Source organism: Carassius auratus, unplaced genomic scaffold (assembly GCF_003368295.1).
Source record: "Carassius auratus strain Wakin unplaced genomic scaffold, ASM336829v1 scaf_tig00215236, whole genome shotgun sequence".
Lineage (NCBI taxonomy): Eukaryota > Metazoa > Chordata > Actinopteri > Cypriniformes > Cyprinidae > Carassius > Carassius auratus.
Genome location: NW_020528000.1, coordinates 357,082 through 382,737, shown reverse-complemented (window position 1 = coordinate 382,737; position 25,656 = coordinate 357,082). Strand labels below are relative to the sequence as shown.

The window sequence follows — 25,656 nt, the reverse complement described above, 5'->3', positions numbered from 1 at the left end:
TCCCTCCCGATGGGGTACAGCCGCTGGCTCCCTTCGGTTGCATTAGGAGCCCTTCATCCGACGCGCCAAACCGCGGCTCGAATCTCATTGCCTATTTAGCATCTGACGGGGCTCTCCCTTCTGGTGCAGCAGACCCACGGCTCCCTTCGGTCGCAGTGTGAACCCCCCGTCCGAGTTATGTTGCATACTCTATGGCGGCCAGGGATCTCCCTCCCGATGGGATACAGTCGCTGGCTCCCTTCAGTCGCAGTGAGAGCCCTCCATCAGATGCAACAAACCGCGCCTCGTACTCAGCCGCAAGAGGGACTCTCCCTTCCGGTGCAGCAGAGCCGCAGCTCCCTTCGGAGGCAGCAAGAGTCCCTCATTTCTTGATATCTGGCATTGTGCTCCTCCCATAAGCGGCATGGAGGGCTCGCTGGTAAGACGTTGCGAGCCGCAGCTCTCGTCGAACACTGCACGGGCTCTCCAGGTCGCTCTGCATTTTCTTCCCAACACGCATATTTTGGGGGGCAACTAAATTTTATCTCTCTGGCTGCTGTCCTATGGCTTTAAGCTTCTTTTGGGGAGTTATTTGGGTTCGGGCTATGCTCCGGGCCCGGACCCCTCCCCCAGGACAGCACGCCAAAATATGCCTACTATTTGCCTTCAGATTAGATGTAAGGGTGAACTCGTGAAATGTGGTTTTATTAACAAAGTTCGGGAGAAGCACGATCAGATAATCATCCAATTTGGTACAGGTGCATCTCGTTTAGCTAATCATCTTATAGCACGCACGCGTATATATATCCAGTCTTCCTACCTCCTGTCCCACGACAGTTTTTCGGCAACCCTCCTCCACCCCAACTCCTCACTTCTAATCTATTTATCCCAAATTGGGATAGGGGGAGTTATTTGGGTTCGGGCTATGCTCCGGGCCCGGACCCCTCCCCCAGGACAGCACGCCAAAATATGCCTACTATTTGCCTTCAGATTAGATGTAAGGGTGAACTCGTGAAGTGAAAATTCTTGTATCATTTACTCATTCTCATGTTCCAAAGCCCAGAGGCGCTCATTCTTCTGAGGAAGGCAAAAGAAGATATTTTGAAGAATGTTTGAACTGTTCATGCAATGAAAACCAGTAATGTGCAAAGATTTTGAAGTGATTACAGAGAGCCTTTCGGAGGTCATCTTTGACCTCTGACCTCTGTGGCTCTCTGACCTTTCCCAGAGGCTTATGAAGCCCTAATGTTTGTGTGAAAGTGCCCCCCTGTGTGTTTGTGTGGAGGTATGGATGGGACGCAGCGAGAGCGATTGGTAATTAGGGATTAGTGTGATAATATTCAGCAGGATTCGGAAGGAAACAGTGTGAGTTTCTGGCTCAGGACCGAGTGGGCGGCTTCATCAAAGAACATCGAGCTGCTACAACAGCCAGAAAACCCAGAGCAAAGACACTTCTCCTCGCTGTTCTCCTCCATCGACTCTGATTTAAAGTCTGGTAATTGTTAACGGAGCACATGCGCAATCACATTGGTGGACCAGTTTAAGTGATTAAAGGGTTAGTTCACCCAAAAATGAAAATTATGTCACTAATAACTCACCCTCATGTCGTTCCACACCCGTGAGACCTCTGTTCATCTTCTGAACACAGTTTAAGATATTTTAGATTTAGTCCGAGAGCTCTCAGTCCCTCCATTGAAGCTGTGTGTACGGTCTACTGTCCAAGTCCAGAAAGCTAAGAAAAACATCATCAAAGTAGTCCATGTGACATCAGAGGGTCAGTTAGAATTTTTTGAAGCATCGAAAATACATTTTGAACCAGTTCACCAAATCAAACTGAATCGTTTTAAACAGTTCACGTCTCTAATACGCATTAATCCACGAATGACTTATGCCCCGTCCACACGGAGACGCGTTTCTGTGAATACGCACAACTTTTTTATCGGATAGGCGTTTCGTCCACACGCATCCGGCGTTTTCATCAGGTGAAACCTCTATTTTTTGAAACCGGGTCCCAGAGTGGATAAATTTGAAAACGCCGTCTTTGCGTTTTCGTCTGGACAGCTAATCCGTATATTTTCTGAAACGATGACGTCATCAGCCCACGTCTCCCCTGTTAACTTTTTTAATGTGGCTGACACTCCCTCTGAGTTCAAACAAACCAAACCAAAACAAATTGGTTATTTTCACACAAGAAGTTGTCTGTTTTTGTGCCTTGCAGGATTTACATAACCAAAAAAAACCCAAGCCTACCATTACAGACACACACACATGAACACACACACACATGCACACACACACAAAAAGCGTCTGCTAAATGTAAGTGTACACCAACCCCTTAAATAAGATTGAAATTTAATACGAATTGAGCTCAGTTGGGTCACCTGAACTATTTACATGAAGGCTTTTCGAGCTGATTCAATCCAATTGTATTCTGGTATTGTTCACAGTTTTTGTTTCTTGTCATTGCTCAAAAAATTGAAATTGTTAGAATGTATTAATTATTTTATTGATAAATGTTCCACTCACAAGTTTTTCTCAGCAGTCTTCTGTCCTGTCTGTTCTTAATGTAGTGTTGTATTGATTCAGACTCTATGTGGGACCTTGTCTGCCATCTGGAAATTTCTATACACACCAGGATGTCCCTGCAAAATCCATTTCAACACAATATTACTGCTGCTCTGTTGTGTCCAATTTTGCCACACAGGGCTTGAGGATTCATCGTCACTCAGTTTTTAATAGTCTTGCTGTAAAGGCCACTTTTCTCCACTCTCATATCTTTTCAAGGATACAACCGTCAGGGGCACTGGCTTTCATAAACGCAATCATGCACACAGTTTAACACGTCTTTGCTAGTCAGAGCTATAAACACACACACACACACACACTTGGAGCGGAGTTCGGACGGATGCTTTAATGAACAGTAAGCGATGATTTATTACATAGAAGATGTCCTCATCTCCAGCACGGAGGCACAACCGCGTCCCCAGACGCTAATTCAGACGGGCGTAATGCGGACTACATCTCCAGCCGCACGTCCGCTCCTGTGGCTTTAGGGTTACAGGTCCAGAGACAGATACATGATTGCAGAGGAACAGATATATGTGTAGCTGGAGTACAGCACAGAAGGGGGATGGAAGGGGAAGTTCAAAGAAGGTGACAGACAGAGAGAGACGAAACAGGGGGAAGGGAAAGAGCGCATGATGAGGGAGATACACAGAGACTGTCTTAGCTCCTATCTCCTACATGAGTGGCATTTTAACCAAGACTGGTGCTACAGGGGGTCTCGGGGGTTATTAAATACAACCTATGGATATAATTAAACTGTCCTTTATTTGTATCTTATTTAACAATGCATTATAATGTTTAAGTGTTATGTATTGAATTCATAATTACATTTCTTGACCAATGTTGTTCTGCAGTCTCCCTGCATTTTTAATAAGGGGAACAGATGCTACTGTTATTTTGTTACTGCTGTTATTTTATGAAGAGTTTTGAAATATACACCACACCAGACAGTCATACCTTTTTCATGGTGCGTCTTAATCAAGTTTATTGTCTCTCAGCCTTTGTCTGATGTTACTTCAAGCTGCATTTGTTTTTGGAACAAACATTTTGTGCACTTATTGAATTAAAGTTGATTTCAGTACAGCTTTAGCATGCATTTTACTAAGCTAATGGAATAATACTGTAATGAGTTGTGAAAAAGACCTTAGCTTACTTTTTAAAAAAGTGCTTATTAAAATCAGTAATAAAAAAAAAAAAAGAAATCCTTTGTTTAATTCATGTTTAATGCATAAAACAGACATTGGACATCTCAGCAGCAGCTATTTTTTTTTTTTTAGTTGGTTTGCCAGGTTTAGTTCAATAAAAAATATTTTATTTGGTCCAATGATAATATGCCTGCTATTGTAGAGTTCAAAATAAAATTTTCATTCAGTAATATCCATAAATGATCAAATTCTTATCATAAGTTCGAATTTACCATATTTCCTCAAATAAAAACCGGTAGTCAAATAAACGCCGGGCCTCTTATAGTGACTGGGGGCTGGTCAACACGGACAAATAAAGGCAGGTCTTAAATAAAGGCCGGGGCAAAATTTGTGCAGCAAATCCACATAACGAACGTACACACACACTGCCGGAGCGTTTCTCGTTCTCGAGTCAAGAACTGGTTGCATCGGTTTTCAGATCACCAGTACACTGAACCCAGAACCGTTTCTGTCGGAGACGTCCGATTCAAGAACCGAGGAGCTGATGACTGTGCATGTGTGATTCAGCGTGAAGGAGACCGACACAGAGCGTCTGAACCGAACTGATTCTTTTGGTGATTGATTCTGAACTGATTCTGTGCTAATGTTATGATCTCTGTCCACTGGAATGCTTAATTTAAAATAAAGGTCTGCATCTAATAAAAGCCTGTTACCTTCTGCAGTTCAGGTAATTAAAGGCCCCGGCTTTTATTTGAGGAATTACATTGAAATGGTAATTAAAGTTACAATTTCAACGATATTTGCAGTAAAAATATCCAAAAACCACTATGCTAGTGTTATATATTTTGTCCAGCTGATTAATAACAATATCTCTAATGTTTTCAACTACTTGTAAATCATGAGAAAATTTCATAGACCATAAAAGAAATGGACACAGTGACCCCATTGGATTCAAAAGAGACAAGTGAAGTCAATCAGAAGCACACACTTCCTGGGGGTCGAGTGTACTGCGCAGACTCAAACTGAGCTTGATGACGTAGAAGTCATGTGAGCAACCTGTCGGACAATTGTAAGTCTTCTAATCGCTGTGCCAAGAGAAATCTGAATCACCCACCGAATCTTGCAGACGTTGTTGAATAATTTTGTCCCGTTGCTTTTATGGACTCTCAATGGGCTTCTCCCTTGCCTTCATGCCTCCACGTCCCCCTGATTGCCTCATAGACAGTAAAAAATTGCCTGCGAGCTTCTCCTCCTGTCCATCCGGTAATTTATCTACTGAGCGACAGAGAGTTGCAGGTTATGACGCAGGTTATGATGCAGGTAATGACGCAATTGTTTGCCTGTTTTTACAAAAACTGTTTCTATGGGGCCACGACGTAAGATACAAGGTAATGCGGCCTTTTACTGACGTAGAAACCAAATGACAACAGTGTCGTGGACAAATGCGGAAGTAGTGTCTAGCATCCAGCTAATCAGTTCCCTATTTACTTCTTCTTCCACATTTTATGGTGGATTGTGTTACTTATTTATGGAACATAATTACTGTTAACCGTCTGTCACTGGTTCTGTCGACAAGGACAGCTCCCGTAAACGTAAGCGCACGGGCCAACCAAACGACCCAAGAAGAGTTTGGGCCAAGAGGAGAGAAAGAGCTAGGATCAACATCGGTGTTGCATTTTCTAGATGGAGAGAGCTTCGCGACAAACTTCAACTAGAAAGAGATGCCGATCTCGCTTGTGTTTTACTCGACAGGTGAGTTGTTTTGATTCGTATCTTTACAGAAAACGTATGCTATTATAACGATCGACAAGCTTAGTATTATGGGGTATACACGCCAAACGCGGGGCATCACATCTCTAGACCCGCGCGAGGACGCATCTGATTGTTATTGGTCTGGTAGTGCACCCTCTAGTGGCAGGTCCTACAACCTGTACCTTTTCTACACTGAGCCGAAACTGAAATCATGAAAATGCAGCCCTAAAATACTAAATTCAGGCATCTTCACTGAATATCACTGTTTGTGATAGCCCACTTTATATTGCTTCAGTCCCATATTTCAAAACACCCTTAATACAGTAGTGAGTGACGTGACATTCAGCCAAGTATGGTGACCCATACTCAGAATTCGTGCTCTGCATTTAACCCATCACAAGTGCACACACACACAGCAGTGAACACACACACTGTGAACACACACCCGGAGCAGTGGGCATCCATATATGCTCCGGCGCCCCGGGGAGCAGTTGGGGGTTCAGTGCCTTGCTCAAGGGCACCTCAGCTGTGGTATTGCCAGCACAAGATTCGAACCCACAACCCTAGGGTTAGGAGTCAAACTCTCTAACCACTAGTCCATGACTTCCAGTAAATCGGCATGTAGTGTATTTTCAAAGTATTTTCTGCAAACTAAGTATGAGAACCAGTTAATATGGGCATCAAAATTAATATACATTACTTAAATGTTCCAGATATGAGATTTGTGAAACTTCTTGCTTTTTAAATTGAAAGGCGTAAAGTCCTTTCCTATACCTGCCACACTGAGAAAAATGAACTTGAAAGGTTTTTTTTTTTTTTTTTTTTTACAAGTGATCTGTCTTTAGGATTAAACAAGTGTTGTGCGATACAGAGGGTTTATTTAGCGTCTAATGGTACCTTGTATGTGTTACTGTGGCATACTGACACATGTTTTGTGGAGCACACACAGAGTTTGAGTGTGTGCACACGATGAGAAGCATACTAATGATCCGCTCGTTCTCCTGGGACTCCTGTCTCACAGTGGCTCGGAGCAAACGCTCTCTAGATGCAACCGCTCAGAGCTGGGTGCACCATACATTCTCACATGCACCTTTAAAACCTGTTGCTGAATTATTAAACCTGTAGCTGCAGTAACATTTCTCTTTATCTCCGAGATAATACTAGAGAATTGGTTAATTTCCATTCTGTAGAATTTGTCTTAAATCATCTCTATATTTTGACAGTTTCTGGAAATAAAAAATACATGCATGCTTTCTGTCTCTTTATTTACTTCCATTCTAATGTATAAAGCAGCTGGTAAACTAAGTAAAATGAATGCATTAATTTATTTTATATTATATTATATTATATTACCCATGCAACATTTGCATGAAAGCTGTGGCTGTTTTGTATGTAAAAATTAACTATGCAGAACTACTATCATACCCTGTAGACAGTTTGTCAAGGGAATACATATCTATTGAAGCGCCATGAAGCGGAGCAATCTTTTCCTACTGTGGGCCTGCTGCTATGAATATATTCAAATGAAATACAAAGTTATGTTACGAAAACCTCTTGAAAAACAAACCAATTGGATGATTTTACAGAAGGCACTGTTTGTTCGATCAGCTTTTGTTTGTACGGAGGTTCATTGTTTCGTTTTGTAGTCTCTGAGCACAAACACCACGAGGGAGTCTAAACATCTCCACTGTTGAATCTGCATCTCTCCTTCCTCCGTATTTCTCACTGTTAATCTTTGATGTCTTAAACATTACTTTGTTTGAAAAACCAAATGAGTTTCGGGATACTCTTCTTAGGCAGTAAGTGATATGTTTCACACAAATAAAGGGAAATGGAAACCTTCTTTCCGAGGTTGTCATGTGACTGTATATTTGGAGTCTTGCATAAACCCAACCTTTTCCTTTTTTGCAGCAAATACAAATCTTGCATGAGTTAGTATCTTGATAACTGTTAACCAGAGAGATTTGAATAAATTAGTTGATTCTAAAAGTGTTTGGCAACCTAGGCTTGTTGAAAAAACCTGCCTCTACCTACATTTTTTGCAAACCACCAGAAATTCACACAGATACAATTCACTGCATTTTCTGCTGAAGTGAACTCTAGTGGCAGTAAAACACCAACATCTTTTGTTCATATTCTCAAAAAAAAATATGATTACAGGGGAGAATTATTTATTAACAAAGACTCATATGCATGATTTTCTGACATAGTAAACTTGCTTGGTAGCGTACCTGGTACATTATTGCATTTTAGATGCCACTCCATTGAATGTTATGATACTTGATAAACAGCTCAAAGGCTTGTAGAAGCTAGGTAAAATAGCATGGTTGCTCCAGCAAATGCATTTTTATTTCCAGATTGCTTTTGTTACCAATATTATTTAGGGTTAGGGTATGGATTAGTGTAGGTGGTACATTATTGTTAGGCATGATAGTTTTAGTGTTTTAGCACCACTTACCATTTTATTTCAGCAATACATACAATAACCAATGTTGTAAAATATTACCACACTCATCTGTTTTGGATAACACTGAACATACTGTTAATATTTACTAGACATTTCACTTCGAAAGTGCTGTTATAAAGCAATGTAATATCATTTTGCACAAATTTTGCTACAAGCATGTTTTTCCTATAAGCCTAGGTTGGTTTTTGCCTTAAGCGTATTATTAAACTAACAACATGATGCTTTTGTAAGTATAAACTTTTATTTTATTTCTATATTTTTACTTTTAATTTTTTTTTTATTGAATTAATATATTTACATTGACATTCTTGCTCATTTACCATTTTGAATGATTTTTAAGGAGGTTAATAACTTATTGCAAATAGATAATCTGTATTGCATTCCTTTGACTTGACCTCTGACCCTCTCATTTATCCTGTACATACCCACACCTGCAGGTGCACATACTGATGAGGTGAAGGATGAACTCACTGTTGACACTCATCTCCATATTGAGTAGATCTTGATCCCTTCCCTGACGATTAATTCCACTGGGATTAATTAGACACACATAGTGCTAAACCCTCATTAACACGTTCCTGTGATATGATCTGCTACAAATGTGCCGTCTGCATACGTGTGTGTGTGTGTGTGCTCAGAGTTCTGGGGAATTCCTTATACCTAAATTATGCAAAAGGATGAAACAGCTCCAAGTTGACTATTACGTTTTCTGAAGAAGATTTGAGATGCAGAAGTCACACCACAGTGATGGGTGTTGTGGATGATTGCTATGCAGTGCTAAGATTTTCGTTTTAGCATGTTTCTCTACTGTTGCATCTTTCAATGTCATTTTGTTGTTTATTATCTGTCAGGCTGAAATTGTAAAGTCTGAGGTATTTTTAGTTTTTTTCATGTACATTAGGGTGTGCATGCAGTGTGCAACTGAACAGTAGCTGTATACTGTAGAGCACAGACAGATATGAATATTTGTTCACAGTCAAAATAAATAAATTATGAGTAGGGTTGGGCATCGATTGGGTTTTTTACGATACCAGTGCCATTTCCATACTTTTAAAACGGTACCGGAGCCTAAACAGTGCCAAAACCGATATAATAAAAACCTATCGATAACATTAAAGAACATTACAAAATATTTAAAATAAATCCATAGCTTTCACACCCTCCTTGGGTGCTCTCATGTCTCAAGTTGTGCTTCCCTTAATATAAGGCTAATAAATGTATTTCATGATCTGGGTCATTATTTAATACAAAAGAACACATAATGTTTCTACTGTATCTCTTACGATCTCTGATATTTAGTTGAAATGAGTGCTGTCTGTCACTGTCTTTAATCAGTTCTGTGAATTACTGTATGCTCATTCTTTATGAAATAGCAACAATGTTGTTTGTAAAGTACAGTACTGTGTAAAATCTTAGGCACATTAGTATTTTTTGTTTCATCGTCTCACTTTAATCTGTTTCTTCATGCAATCACAGACAGATTCGATGATGGTGGAGAACCGGCTGTTGTCTGTCACAGTGTCTGGTCTGTGTTTCCCTGGGTGTCCACTAGTGGTCACACTTCCCCATATAGTCACCCCACTGCAGGCACTACATTTCCCACAAGCCTTTGTCCCATTCATCACTGTTAATTGCACACCTGTTAATTGCACTCAGCTGTTCAAACTTTCATCACTTTCACCTGTCCATATATACCCTGTTTGTTTCTATCAGTTTCATGTAAGCCTTGGTTTATGTCACCCTGCTTTTTCGTGTTCCTTAGTGTTTTTCGTGTTTCTTGTTTTGGACTGTCTTTCTGATATTGACATTTTGGGTGATTGGATTACGATTTTGGATTCCCCTATTAAAACACTGTAACTGGATCTCTCTGTTTTTTTAATGTGTGCATTCGTTACATTGTCAGACTTCTTGTGCATTAAAAAACTGTGTGATGAGCGGTGAACGGATTGTCCTGAGTCCACTCGTGCTGCTCCGCCGCGGTCTGCAGATTGAAGAGTGCGCTGAAAGACGGAGAGGAGACAAGTCTGCCGACGTTTTCATATGAAATGTAAGAGTACCGACTCTGAGGCGATCGCAAATTTGTGTACAGTTAATGGAGCTAAATGGTATAACCCCGCTAAAAAAGGCTAAGAGTAGGAAGAGCAGTGATAACCTCTTTAGGGGGAACAGAACCAAAATAAATGTGGCAGATATCGTAAATGTGCTTAATGACAATTTAATATAACAAAATAAGTCCGGATAAAAGAGTCTGACTCAACAAGGAATATCAGAGTAAGTCAATTCCCGAATGTGAACAAAAGGAGCTGGGGATGTAGGAGGGCAATTAGCTCCTGAGCAAAGCAGTAACCTGCTGAATAATACTGAATGGACCTTATATAGGTAAGAAGGTGTCATATTCCTATAGGTAGATGTGACTCAGCTGCAAGTTAGATGATGCAAGCTTGACTGACATGACCTGCCAGAGCTAACGCTACGCTTGATTTATGCTAAAGGTCCCTATATACTTCAAACTTATTTAATGAACAACCAAGTGTGACATCATTTATGACAAAATCTATCCAAAACAAAGTATGTTTGGAGTTTATATCAGGAGTTAGAGACGGCTTGCCAAAGTAAATATAGTGAATCCAAATTCAGAGAGGCACGGAAAATGAATAATGCGTTCTACGGAGCCACTAAAGGGACATGGCTAGCCGCTTGCTAGCAGTTGCCTGTTACATTACAATACATAACATTTCACTTACCACAAAAACAGAGTAAGGAAAGATGACTGATAGGATGATGGTGAATGATTTGCAGATCCTGATCACTGACAAACATCTAATCTTGTGAACTGTGTGGTAAGTAGTGCCACTCCGTAGTAGATCATGAATCTCGAAAGTTTAAGTAAAAAGCAAATGTGCATTCATAAGTGATCTCAATGTCCTGCAATGTCTCCCTGATGCTCAGAATTTATATACAAGATAATTACCCAACAATATAATTGTGAGAGAAAGCACCAAAATATATTTTTCTCCCATTTTTTTCTCTCATTGAAGGCCATTCATAACTAGCATTTATTTTTACTATTATTATTATTATTATATATATATTTTTTTAATTTTATTTCATAGTATAGATTTCCTGTTGCTGTAAAATCATTATACACATGATACTTACAGATTAGGAAGTTTTGTGTCCCGTAATAGTCAAGACAGCAGATTTCAAATGAAACATTAATGGAGGCTCCTGCAATGGTTCAGCAGCTGCCCCTGAGAAGAATGGGAATGCTAACGCGTGGCTTTCTCCTGCTATTCTACAACTCATGTTGCTGGTAAAAGATTAATGCAACTTTAAAGAAAACCCTTTTGATAGGCCTAGAGAGAAGAAGAGATGTGAGGATACGTCTGGCTCGACGAGACAGACAGAAAGAAAGGGTGTGTCCAAGAGGAGGTGCGGAGCCGTGTGTGTGTTCGATGGAAGCAGAGTGATTCTTTGATCATTTGAAGCAATTATTTATGCCATATGTTCATTAATACTAACGCACTACACATAAAACCAGTGTAAGACCACTCATGCTGCTTGCTTAATGAGTCTGGTTGCCAAAGTTACAGCATCCCATTGCAATGCAGCTCAAAGAGAGAGAAAGAGAGAGAGAGAGAGAGAGAGAGAGAGAGAGAGAGAGGAAAGGGCGCTCAGAATGATTGATGGGGTGCTGGATAGCACGAGTGTGCTGGGCAGACTGATGGTGTTTATTCTGCGGTTTGAAGCTACACATGTGCCTCAGTATATTGAGAAAAACTGAACCCCCACATCAGTAAACACACTCTCCTGCTTTGAGGGGATCTGTGTGTGGATCTCTTCTCTTATGTGTCTGATGCCCATTTCCATGTTATCATTTCTGCAATGTGGAAATGGCTTTGTGGCACACAATGGAAAAACAGCAAAGTCACGTTTGAAGAGTCAGAATGGATTTTGTATGATGATAAAATATAATTTGTATTTAGAGTAAATGCATTTTATAACCCATAATTCTTTGCACACTTAATGTTAATTTAATCACTTTATTTATTGAATCTTTATTTTTTTATTTAGCCAATTGTTATTTATTTATATTTTTGTATTTATTTTCTTTTTTCTTTTGTGCTCTGTACTCTGTAGGATTACACAAGCTTAACATAATGAGAGGCTTTTGTCTGGGGTCGGTCTTTTCTCTCTTATAATTACACTACCGTACAAAAGACTATGGACAGTGAGTTTTTATTTTATTTTAATAAATTTAATGATTCAGCAAGGAATCATTAAATTGATCAAAAGTGACTAAATAATTTCTACTTCTGTTTTAGAATGTTATAAATGCTGTTCTTTTGGAATTTCCAAGCATGAAATAATAACTTGTATCACAGATTACACACAGATATTTACTGTTTTCAGCATTGGTAATAAGAAATGAATTTGTTGGTCGATGCTGGTTTTCGAAGCTCTTTAAGGTTGAGGTTGAAGAGCACAAGATTTCTGTGACTGGATGGACTAAAGAGAATAATGTCGACTAATTAAGTTTAATTTGCAGGGTCTTTTGGCAATGTGCATCTCAGGAAAGGCTGTCAAAGACATTGTACGCAGCAAGAGACTTAGACGGTTTTGGTGAAAACTGCTTGGATGGTTTTATTTCTGAGAATAAGAGAAAAATTTGTGTGTGTGTGTTAAATTATTTTACAGTGGTTAAAAGGAAGCACTATATTGAAATTCCTCTTCTCCAAAGTGCACTTAATTCAACTCAAACTACTTAACATTTGCATGTTCACACTTAACTTTAACACCATTCATAATCTAACTAATAACAAAGATGCCATTGTAATATTTGCATACTGAATGGTCGTATTTCTTGAATTATTATTTTTTTTTTATTGCATCTGTTTATAGATACAGCTGCTTTAAATACTGTCACAGCTATTTTTTGCTGTGTAGCAGGCACTGATATTTCATCCATTAACTGAAAATCTAATCTGTCATGTGGTTATATCTTTCTATTCAGTGTTTTTTGTCTCTGTGAGTTGTGAAGACATTGAGGGTTATCAGTGAGATATTTGATCATGTCTCATTTCTTTGACAAGTCAAAAGTCCAACAAATGAAGGATCTGGAAATTGCGATGAGATGAAACAGAGACTGTGAGCGTTACAGTCAGGCACTGCTCTGGAGGGTCCCGTCGGGTCCTGAGGAGCCACTAAGGTCCACCAATCCACTCCTGCTCTGTGATGCGTAGAAATCAATTACTGTCGTCATATGAGGGCAACCATCTAAAGAAAAAGCTATCTATCCATCCTTCATCTCTCCATCTGATTCCAACAGTAATGGAGTCCAAACAGCTCTTTATTGTCATGTATTCTTCTCATTCTTATCCTGTCGTCAGCCTCATGACTCACATTCTCTTGCATTCTGTTTTTTTAGGGCTCCATGCTTGCACTGAATAGTGAGTGACCTGGAACATGTGTCATTTGCTGCATTTTTTGGGGGGTATTTTTAAGTTCAGCCTAAATAAGGCAATTCATCTAATAAGGCATGTTATTTATCTTATTTTGAAAATTCATCCATATACAGTATATGAATTTCATTTTTTTTAATCAAAATGTCAACCTCTCTCTAACGAAGTGTACATCACTTCTCCAATCATTTAATTCACTTAAACCCCATCCCTTTCTTACAATTGACTGCAAGCTCGCAAAAAGATCTGCCACCATCCAATCGACAACAGCTGAATCTTCTCCTCTGGGGCTGGTCGTGTCAGTGAAGATGGTGTGATCAGGAATTCTTTCAACATTCATCCACCTTGTGCCCTGATGATTGGGGTAATTCAGCTCTTATGTGATGCAGATGTGGTCAAAAGTTTACACACACCTTGCAGAATACTCTACCTCTCTGCCCTCTTACTGCTTAAATTATGAACATTTTGCTGATACTGCAAGGTGTATATAAACTTTAGACTGCAACTGTGTCTATTGCTTTCAATCAACTGAACCATTTATAACAGCTGGATATGTTTTAAAGCAATTGTTCTTCTTTCTTTCTTTCTTCCAGGAATTGTTTTGGACTTTCCTGCCTCTTTGGATCATTTTTCCTTCCCCAGACTGTGGAGAGATGGTGTGCAGCTTCGTGCTGATGGAGAGCTTCTGGGAGATTGACAGATTCCCAGCAAATTCATTCGGAGTTCTTTTTATTATTATTATTATTATTATTTATTTATTTATTTAGTGAAACTTGCATTCACTACTGCTGGAGTAAGATTTTAGAAGAACATTTTCAGTCCTGTTTAATGTTGGTAAAGGTTTGAGAACTAATGGCCTGGTCTCACAGACAGGGCTTAACTAAGCCAGGATCATAGTTTAGTAAGGACATTTAAATCTTTTTTCTGGACATGCCTTGGAAAAAACATTACTGGTGTGCATCTTGAGACACTGGCACTGGTCTTTTTAAAGATCTGTCAGTGAAAGTTTCTATCAGTTGAAACAGCTCAGGATTACAATTTAGTCTTGGGCTGGTCTTAAGCCTTGTCTGTGAAACCAGGGGTACAAGTAACCCACTTTGTTAATGTTTTACAATACAGTCTCATTTGCTGTACATGGAATGATAATTTTCTTAATTTTTTATTTATTTAATGTGTGTCTGTTTGAGTGTTAGTAATCCTACAGTATATGTTACAGGGACCAAATGTTTCCACAAGTATATTAATACTAATACATTTTGACCATGTAAGGATATATAATAAGGAAACAGACTTATACATCATACAGAGGATGTTTTCTGTGATGGTGAAATTAGCATTGTTCTCCAGACTCTTTCTAATAAGGGAGTTGAAGTGTTGTAACTGTATAGTGTTGGGTAATAATTCTTATTAACTCTGTTATTATTCTTGATTTTTCAAACTGCTAACAGTTTGCCTTTTTGAGTTATGTCTTTACTGTGTGACCAAAAATGGAGTATTTTCTGTTTCAGCTATCTGTAATTTCACTGTTGACCCTATGATTACCCCTAACCCATCCTCAAACCTAACCACACCACCTAAGTTTTCTTCTTTTTTCTGTGGGTTAATTTGCAAACTGTTTAACTTAAGACTAGTTATTTGTACAAGTACATGTAGGCAAGCAAGTGGGGTCAATTTGTGCTCTTTTTAAAATTGCTCAATTACCACACCATGATGGCAAAGATTTTATTTGTTCTCATGTAACTCTTGTAAGTCTGCACTGAAAGAGAAAAGCTTTATCCATGCGCGACTAGTTTCTCCAGTGAAGGTGACAAACATCATTTGTGATTTCAATCTCGTCTGAATTGAACATGACTGTGTTTTGCTTACAAAACCTCTAAAGTAAAAAAAAACACAGCAAATTACCTCCTGCTCCTTTTAACCTGAGGTCTCCAAAGAATGTCTGCAATTATGGTGTTGAATTTTTCACAACACTCTTCCTCATTTATTTTGACCTTTGTTGAATGGCTAAAGCTAATTTTCTCTTCTCTTCGCCAGATGCAGGTCCATTATGGATAAAAACCTTTTTTTTTGCCAATTTTCTAAGAAAAATAGCTGTCAGTTCTAGTACTGCACACAACATGTTCCTCAGAACAGCCACAATAATAGCAGCATCAGATAAATTTTTTTTTTTTCTATAATCTATATATAGATATACATATACACAAACATACACATTTAAAAATAGTTGTAGTTGTTTTTATTGAGATAAAACAGAACCCCCCCCCCCCCCCCAATTAAATAAATTGCAATCAATAATCTGAATGCATAAATAATTACTATGTTATTAATTTCATAGTTGCACCCCTCTCTCTCTGTGTAGATTGTAAGCGCTAAAGGTTGGGTTGTTCTGCTAATTGGCTTTATCAGCACTGCTGGTCTCTTATCAACAGATTTTCTAGCAATGATACATGCAAGCTGCCATCGCACACATAAATTGTATATAATTTGTCTGTGTGTAACAATACATGTTTCATTTAAAAGTACTCCGCAACATAATCATTTATAAATACGTGCATGAATTGCTCAGAAAACATGTTTTATACAGCATCAAAGGCTTTCCTGGTTGCCCCAATGATTCAAAAGTTCATTGCTAGTCTTTGTTGTGAATTTTTTATTAGCCAAGTTAAATATTTAAAAGCCCAGGACTGTTGTAAATCAAAGCCACAGATCATTTTTTTACGTTTTGTGAAAATGAAATGTTTTGATTGGCATGGGTGTTTTGATACTCGTAGGAAGCCGGACTCAATAAGCTCATTAAATCGTATTAAACTAAGACAAACAAACGAATGCAAAACAAGCCGTTTGCTCCAAACACTGGCAGAGAAACCAAACCTGTGGGGACGTGATTATGAGAGACATGAGAGACTGCAAACATCAGACTAAAGGCTGTTCATGGTGTTGCTTGCGATGGGAGGCCTTGCTAAAATTTCTCAAAGTAAATATGCATATAATGATAATGTTGCTAAAAATTAATTTGTAGGTTTACTGTAGAAAAGCTGAAATGTGTTTAAAAGTGTAACTGACTGAAGTGATTGGCTCGGTCTGACTCCCCCAACCTCAAATGTCAAGCTATGACCAAGAGCCTGTACACATCAAGACAACATCCGGTGTGGAAATGTAAATTATCGTTCAGTCTTTTTGCCAGTTTTTAATTTTCATGCTAAACACTTGTATTACAGTAGATTGTGTTTGCCCTCCGCAGAACTTGCCGTGACGCTAAGGTGTTGGTGTGCCTTGTGATAAAGATTTACAATTTACAAAGAAAGAAACTTTACAATTTACAATTAAATGAATAAGGTATTACAGTTTAAATTTATATTACATATTATATAATATATGTAAAACAAATTGCTGAATGTACTGACAATCATTTATGATGAGCTAAAATATACTAATGCCATTTCTAATTAAACTTTTAATTTAATATTGTAATTAGACGTGATATAGTCAGCAGTACATTTAAAATATAACTCAATCAAATAACACACTACAGTTATAAAATACTGCTTTAGTATGTTAGTCAACACATCAAATTAAGTATTTTTAAAAGCACAAGATTGCATTAACACATTCAAAATGTACTTTAATGTAAAACTTTTAATTTGCATTATCACAACATGCTCTGTTTAAAAGTGGATGTTAATGTTTTAACTAAAAGCCATGAAAGTGAACTCTATATGTACTTACACATACTTTTATTTTATTAATATATGTAAGCAGTTTATATATATATAAGATTTGAAATACACAATAAGTGCACATTTAATGCACACATTGATACAATTAGGTACACTTCCTTTTTCACAGTGCCTGTGTTTCTAGGGCTTTGCTATGTAGTTGCTAAGTGGTTCTAGTTTTTTTTTTTTTTTTTTTTTTTTTAGCATGTTACAGGTTTGGTTACGCACAGGTCACACAGGTCACCTGTTGTTTCACAGCCGAAAAAGAAAAGGAAGAGACACAACAACAACAATCTACTGGAGACCACAACGACAACTGTCTGTATGACAGGCATAAAGAGATATCAGCTCTAAATTAATAAAGTATATCAACTCTAAATTATCAACTCTATCAACTCTAAATGAATCAAGTATAAAAGACATTGTTACTGATCATAGCTTCTGGACAGAAATACTGCAGACAATAGACAAAGATGATTATTAAATGGAGAATAGTTTGAGATATGTGAAAGCCGGAGTACAGTATACTTTGAGTGCAGAGCAGGTGCATTTAATCCCAGACACTATTATTACAGAACTGAAAACGTAACCTTCATTATAATTACATATAACCGTGGTAGTGAGAAGCTGTGGTAGAGATTTACCTGTGGCTATCACCTCTGAAAGACTGTACAGCTGACAGATGTCCTAACAGATATCTTCAAAACTTTGCTGAGCAAGGCAGTCGTCCCCACATCTCTCAAATCTACAACCATCATACCGGTACCAAAGAAATCACCTGTGTCCTGTCTAAACGACTACCATCCCATAGCACTGACTCAATCATGATGAAGTGTTTTGAGAGGATAGTCATGCACAACACCAAAACCAACCTCCCCAACACACTCGATCCACTCCAGTTAGCATATTGTCCAAACCGATCTACAGACGATGCAATTTCCTCCACCCTCCACCTGGCTCTTACCCTAGAGAATAAAAATTCCTATGTCTCCTAGTGCTGTTCATCGCCTTCACCCCACCCATCCCTCCCACAGTCTCTTCCAGCTCCTACCATCAGGAACATGGTACAGGAGCATCAACAGCTTTTTCCCCCGGGCTGTGAGAGCCCTGAAGTCAAAACACTTCGCCTTCCTCTGGAATCCCACACAAGCCCCCTACCATCTGAAACCATAATACCATCTGGGATCATTTTTGTGCAATCAAATAATTTTTGTGCAGTTCTCCTCTATGCACACTAGACACTTTTCACACACACTGTTGGGTGTACATTTTCCCACAAATATGTGTGTTTACATGCTTATGTAATCTTGCACTGTTCCCCAGGAAGCTGCTTGACTTACGATGTTTCTCTTTGCACATGTACAGTGTTATGTGAAGAATTCGTATAGTGTATGTTTTTTTTATTTTTCAGTCTAAGTATAAGTAAACATTTATATATAGTATATTTATAATCAAAATCTTTCAGTAAGTTAATTGTGCATAGGTTTATACTTTTTTACTTCATGTGTCTGTATTCATGTAGCACCGTGGTCCTGTGAGGCACGACATTTCGTTCCAGTATATGTACACACACATTTCCGAATGACAATGAAGCTCAATTTGAACTTAACTTGAAAATACTTTAACCCTACAACAATTAGATGTTAACTTTTTATAGATATTAACTGTTGGTAATACCAGCTCATTTTACTGCTGAATATGCATTTAAACGTAAATTTAGAATTTTATAGGCTTTAATTGGCTCCCCCCATGCCCAACCCCCTTGGTCACCTTCAAATTTTCAATTTGATGATCCAGCCCTCAATTTAAAAGCCTTGATTTAAATCGTTGTGTATTAGCAATGAGCTAAGCGAAAAATCTGATCAAAGAAAAGAATTTAAGAGATATGTATATCAGGCCATTCAGAGCAAGTTTCAAGTTTTGGACAGATAAGAAATGGCTTTAGGTTGATGTCTTACCTGGAACATGACCCTGTACTGCTCCTCGGGCTTCTGCACCAGGCACATGTTACACCCCATCCTGACGTCTGAACCCTGACACCTTCAGGCCACGAACCTGCTCAGAGAAACTGCTGTGCTTCTTCAGCCAAGCAGCATGTCCCAGATCCAATGAGTCCAATGAGCTCAGTGAATGTACTCGGGTCTTCAGTAGGAGAACGGTTTAGTTCAAAGCAATTCTGGTTCAGAGACACATGCACAAATATTTCTCATGGCTTCCTGCTTTGAAAACAGTCCATTTCATCCTACCTAACTAGAAAACTCTTCTGCACAAGAAGTCCAAACTCTCGTTTCTCAAGTCTATTGGGGAGTGCGAAAATAAATTAATTCCAGTATGTAAAAAAGTCAATTTGTGCTTGAAGTGAAATGTTGTAGTAAAGCACTTCTTTTGTTCCTGTCCCCATTGATGTGCTTAATTCAGGGAATTCAGCATGAAATTACACTTCTGTGTTTGCTCTCACGCTTTTATCAAGGCCACTTCCACCAGCGCTTTTCTGGGACTACATCCAAATTACTCCTAAATCAGTAAATGCTGCATGTACGTGGTTGCGTTACGGTCCATGTTGCGTGTTTTATTCCAAAGCGATGGGAGGATAATTGGAGAGATTGAATGTTTGGTCAAGAGAGACCTTAAAGGAAGAGCGCTCCAAGAACGAAAATTACTTTCGCCTCACAGTGTTTGGCAAAATCTGTGGCTTTGTTTCATGTTTTGCTTCCAAAAAGTGGGCAGTTTGATTCCACATTTTTATCTGCCAAAGTTTTTGATGGAAGATGAAAACAACAACTGGTCAAAAAAAAGGTTTTTATCATAACACAACTATTTACTACAGAAGCCCTCAAGAGCGTCAGGTGTTTTTCATTTTGAATTGAACTGCAGACGAAATTCTTGACTGTATCTACTGATTGTTTTCCACAGTTTTCCTCTTCACACACTATTCCTCACAGTGAAACCTGAAATCCACGACTCTCTCCCAGTGAATATTGAAGAGCAGTTTGAGTTTGCTTAATGCCTTCACGTATCCATAGAGAATGATTTCAAGTGCCTCACTTTGGCTTTGTGCTTTTCCACCTGTTCCGCTTTCACTACGGTAGCTTTCCTTGTATCTCCCTCTTTGAACCTCAACTTGAGTTTCTACATTCACGTAGGTGTTTCTTGTCAGTTTCTCATCTCTTAAAGACTCTGAACTGTGGAGTGCGCGTTGCGTTCAGCTGGATAAAAATGCATGTTGTGCGCTGAATGAATTGGTAAAAACTGGTTGCACATGTGAAAGTGTGAGGCGAGAGAGTCAGTGTGCTTGAGGGAAATTCAGTCCCACGCACTCCTACGTCTGTGTTAAACGCTTCTGCTTAGGTGCGAACAGCAGCAAACATCTTTTGCCAATATGTACATGTCACCGCCATAGACACCAAACACCACCAGATCGGTCAAGATAGCTCTGTACATTATGGTTATTATTAACCCAATTCCTCAACAGTATCTAGCATTATTTAGATCAATGAAGAAAAATGCAGTTGAACAACACAAGCCCTTAATAGTGATCATTGGTGCTCTGTCACATAGAAATCAATTTCTTTCTTAATAAGATACTTAAGCTAGATGCCTTTGGAGCTCAGAGGGTTGCGAAATGTTTGGTTTAAAAATGCTTTGTCGTTCTGCTAGCACACTTTGAGCTTTGAGCTGTCCGAAGGTACGTGTAAATCTTCATCTAATCACGGGCTCAAATCTGAGGAAGCAGTCTATACAAAAGAAACAGTTTGTAGCTAGTTTGCTAGTTTGTACTGCTAGCTGATTTGATTATCCTTTCCTCTTACCATCTACTTCACACTTTCTCATCACTTCTTGTTTAGTTTCTGAGGGAACTACCACTAAAAATGCGGTCACAGCACTTCTACTTAAGCACTCAAATTAAACAGAACTGTTTAGTCACATTTTCCAGATGCTGACTCTCAAACAAACCAGTGTTTATTTGAACACATTTGACGACGGCTGAACGCTTTAACCTCATTAAACTGTCAAAGGGCTTGTGTCATTTCATGCACCCTGCTGTTTGAGATTACAGGCTAGCCATTCATGCTTCAGTATGTGCCAGACAGACTGAGCGCACTCTGAGACGTTAACAGGCGTCGCCCTCCTACGCCCACATACACAGATGGGTCAAATGTTACCACACACACTCATGCAAACACAGACGTCTGGCAAATTTCACCTGAAATAACCTCAGAGTTTAAGGTAGGAGTAGGACGGCTTGTGAAGACTTTGAAGGAAAGATTTCAGAAGAGAAAAAACTGTGCAACAGTCTCAGATGTGTTCCTCAACTAGACGGCATCCAACATCAACACACCCTTCAGTCACCGCATGTGTGAAAAAGTCATGGGGCATGAAAAAAATCTGACTCTGAAAGAAAGAAAGTCAGGTTAGAGGGAGAGGCGTGTCATCCCTCTTTCTCTTCTTCCTCTCAAGAGTGCTGCATCCTTTTGTTTGGCTAGAATTTGGGTAATCCATACTGGCATGTTTCTTTTCCAGAAAATCCTTAAGCAGTGTTTATGGGAAAAAGCCACCAAACTGGATCAGTTCCTCCACCGAGGGGTGATATTGTGGTCCCGTTCAGAGCAGCCGTGCTGTGTTGAAGGAAAGGAGGATGGGAGAGGGGCGAGCAGGCAGGTGAGGGGAGGTTGCTGCTGTCTCGTCCCCTCATGTGAGCCTCTGAATATACTCCCCCACTGCAGCGCAGAGAGAGAGAGAGAGAGAGAGAGAGAGGCACATAAAGACATTAAAAGCTCTGTGAAGCCACACACACACACACACACACACATGCACTGCCGTTTCTCTGATTTTGATTCAGTCCCTCTCTCTCTATGCATTTCTCTCTCTCTGTTTTTAATTAAATTGAATTCAGATAGCTTTAATGGCATGACAAAAGTACATTTTAAAACAAAACAGAAAATAGTTAAAGTGAACAACTGAAATAGAATTTGAAAAACACTGAGAAAAAAGAAGAAGTGTTTACTACCTACTGATGGGTATTTTTTAGAGGTGTACCTTCATGCTTACTTTTTTCTAAAAAGGTTTTTGTAAACCTTGTATTATGGGAAATTATTTGACGAGGTGGTGATTTTGATTCAAACATCATACAAAAACATACTAACATTGTATATACATCATACAGAAACACAGTTTTTGAAAAAAAAAAACAAAAAAACATTAAGGTCTACCCCTGAACCTAATCATCAATCGTATAAAAACAAACAAACAAAAAAAAAAAAACACGTAAAAATCAAATTGTACAAATTCGTAAGAAATAGTCACCAATTCGTCCAAAACGTATAATTGCAATTTCCCATGAAATAGTGTTGGTTTTGCACAACTCAAATCATACATTTACATTTATTCATTTAGCTGACGCTTTTATCCAAAGCGACTTACAACTGCTATATATTTCAGAGGTCGCACACCTCTGGAGCAACTAGGGGTTAAGCATCTTGCTCAGGGACACATTGGTGCCTCACAGTGGATTCGAACCCGGGTCACCCACACCACAGACGTGTGTCTTATCCACTGCGCTAACACCACCCCCATCATCATACAAATCATACAAATTCACATGGATTCGCAACCACTTTGGAAAATCATAAATAAATTACACTTTCTTGTGAAATTAGGAAATGAGGTTAGCCTCAATACGCACAATGAAACAAAATAAAGAAGTTTTCTAGCAATGGTAATTAACGCCCCATCCACACAGAAACACGTTTAGCTACAGTATATACGCATACATTTTGTATCGTTCATGTGTGTAGTCCCACCAGTGTTGGGTATAGTTACTTTGGAAAGTAGTTAGTTAAGTTACAACGTTACTATCAATTAAAAGTAATCAGTTATGATACAGCGTTACCCATTCATAAAAGTAACGCGTTAGAGTACTCATGCGTTACCAAAAATTAAAAGCCGTTTGCAGCGGCTCACACACGACAGACACAGCCCCCGGCCCCTTTAAATGCACCTAGAAGTCGTGACTCCCGACAATGAATAACGTCATTCATCCGACTAAATTAACACTGCAGGATAACAATAACAGGAAAGACAGTCAGCAATCGGCTATTCCACATGGCGTTTTATTTATTTATTATCACAGAACATATTATTAATCAAAATTCGCACCTAACGTTACAGCCCGGGTAGCCTAGGCTACTGTATATTATGAGCACCACAATATAACTCCTGATTTTTCTTTAACTTTAAATAATGCAGTTATCAAAGTACAAGTATGCTTACTTGTAAACAACCTTAAACATGCTTGCAGATTTAAATCCATTTAGAAATGATGAACAACCAGCCAGCCAATGATCTAACAGAAATTAACAGCTGCCTGTCAAACAAAAATGATAACAAACCGAATTAAATCCTTCACTGCCACACAGGCAAATGACAAATCGCTTAATAGCCGAACTAATTATTATTAAAGTGTCACTCACAGTCACAAGCCTAAATTCGCTTTAACACAGTCCTCTTACATTTACTCTTCAAAGTAGTGATTAAAACGTAGCAGAAGCAGATTTTCGAAACGTTTGTCCGACAGTCGATTTCTTTTTCGTTGACAAATTGAAAATAATGTGCGTACTTGTACTTCCATAAACCAAACGCTGTCCTCTCTGCCATCTTGCCGGGAGTTCGAAAAAAAAAAACCACACACACACACAGGGTCAGGCGCAGGGCACAGATGTATCACAGCCGTATCACAGCCATTGACTTTACTATCACAGAGCTTCGGCTCCGCTGATACATCCGCAGGTGGCACAGTAGACCTAAGCATACTGTTTGACAAAAAGCAGGCTGCAGTCGGGATTTTCCTTTCCTTAAAATAACGGATAACTTTTTTAAAAAAAATAACGAAGTTACTGATTACTTACGCACGAAACTAACGCGTTAAGTTACACATTTCAGGAAAAAAGTAATTAGAGTACTCTAACGCGTTACTTTGTAACGCGTTACCCACAACACTGAGTCCAACAAGGTTTATGTGCCCAGTCTAAGTCTTCTACGTTTTAAGTGTATTCTCTGTGGCAGAATTACAGCACCACATACTGGTCTGGCATGTATACTACATCGGTTTGTGTCAGTTTCATGTGGACACAGATATTTCTTGAGACGAGTGGGAAAAAAAGATTGGATAGGAAAAACTGTGACTTCGTGTGGACGTAGCCTAAGGTTGGGCGATTAAACAATATTGATAGTCACAATATATTTGTCCTCGACAGAATGATAATACATGAACAATAAATGTTTGATATAATGTTTATGCACCAACAGCACAACAAACAGCTTTTGAGGTGCAACACGGACCAATTATCAGCTGGGCTCGAATGGCAGTGCGGTGTTTATTTGCTGATGTGTCTCGATCACACGCCAGAGCTGTGAGAAACAGCAAGACGTGCTTGACTTCAGCGAAGAACACAAATGTCCCTGTGATTTAGTTCAAAGCCAGATGAAAACAGCACTGACAAACTCAAGAAACAAGGCTTTCTTTGGATTTACAGTAAGAGTAATTTACACAATTAACTGTCTAGTTACAACTTTCACTCAGGAGAGGAAATCCGCCTGACATTTTTTGTGAAAATTATCGATATTGACTGATATGAAATTTTTTAAAATATTTAATTTATTTTGCTCGTATCGCCTAGCCCTTATGGTAATACAACACGATTAAAATAACAGAATATACTTTTTATTTGTATGACAGTAATCAGACTAAATAGAATTTTATTTCAAATAAATTAAAGTTACTATCCTTAACTTTTTTTCCTCTTAAATGCCTTTTCTCTCTCTCTCTCTCTCTCTCTCTCCCTTTCTCTCTCTCTCTCTCTGTCTCTCACTGATCCCTTCTTTTGCATAATGCATTTTTAAAATGCCTGTGTACTAATGGATGGATGTTATATTCAAAAGGTCATGGATTCATTTCTATTGTGCATGATTTAGGTTTGAGATTGTTATTATTATTATTTTACATTTAGCAGACCCTTTTATCCAAAGCGATTTACAGTGCATTCAGGCTATAATTATTATTATTTTTTTTTACCAGTATGTGTGTTGCCTGGCAATCAAACCCACTACCTTTTTTGTGCAGCTAACACAATGCTCTACCAATGAGCAACAGGAACTACAGATCTTTTGAAAATATGAATTATTAACAGTATCCTCTGTATGGATCAAAGCATCAAAGATCCACACCTAATGTCCAGAGCTGTGCTCAGATGTGTTATCATGTAATTCACAAGAACTATTTATTTTATGCTGTTGGAAACAAAGAGCACCTGAAAGAAAGCCGAAGGAAAATGAGAGAATGAGTGGACGAGGATGAGATGCAGAAGAGATACTAGGTAACAGGTGTGAGACTGTGATGAAAGCTGAGAAACAGCCAAGAGCTGTAATGTAATTAGTGTGTGTGTGTGTGTGTGTGTGTGTGTGTGTGAAGGGAGGGCATCATAGAGGGTTTTGGCCAAACGGGGAAACTTGAACTGCTGGTTTACGGACATAACATTGACTTCTGAGGCACTGGACAAACATCCAACAAATTT

General features: G+C 38.8%; 1 protein-coding gene across 1 annotated transcript in view; it reads right to left on the bottom strand.

The window, feature by feature from the left end:
• The window catches only part of LOC113094060 (PDZ domain-containing protein 4-like), a 34,116-nt gene extending 12,286 nt beyond the window's left edge, over positions 1–21,830 (bottom strand). The window contains exon 1 of the mRNA XM_026259702.1: positions 19,045–21,830. Within this exon, the coding sequence (XP_026115487.1) occupies positions 19,045–19,104 (60 nt within the window). The 5' untranslated portion in view covers positions 19,105–21,830. The remainder of the gene's footprint in view (positions 1–19,044) is intronic.
• Between the last annotated feature and the right edge of the window lie 3,826 nt (positions 21,831–25,656).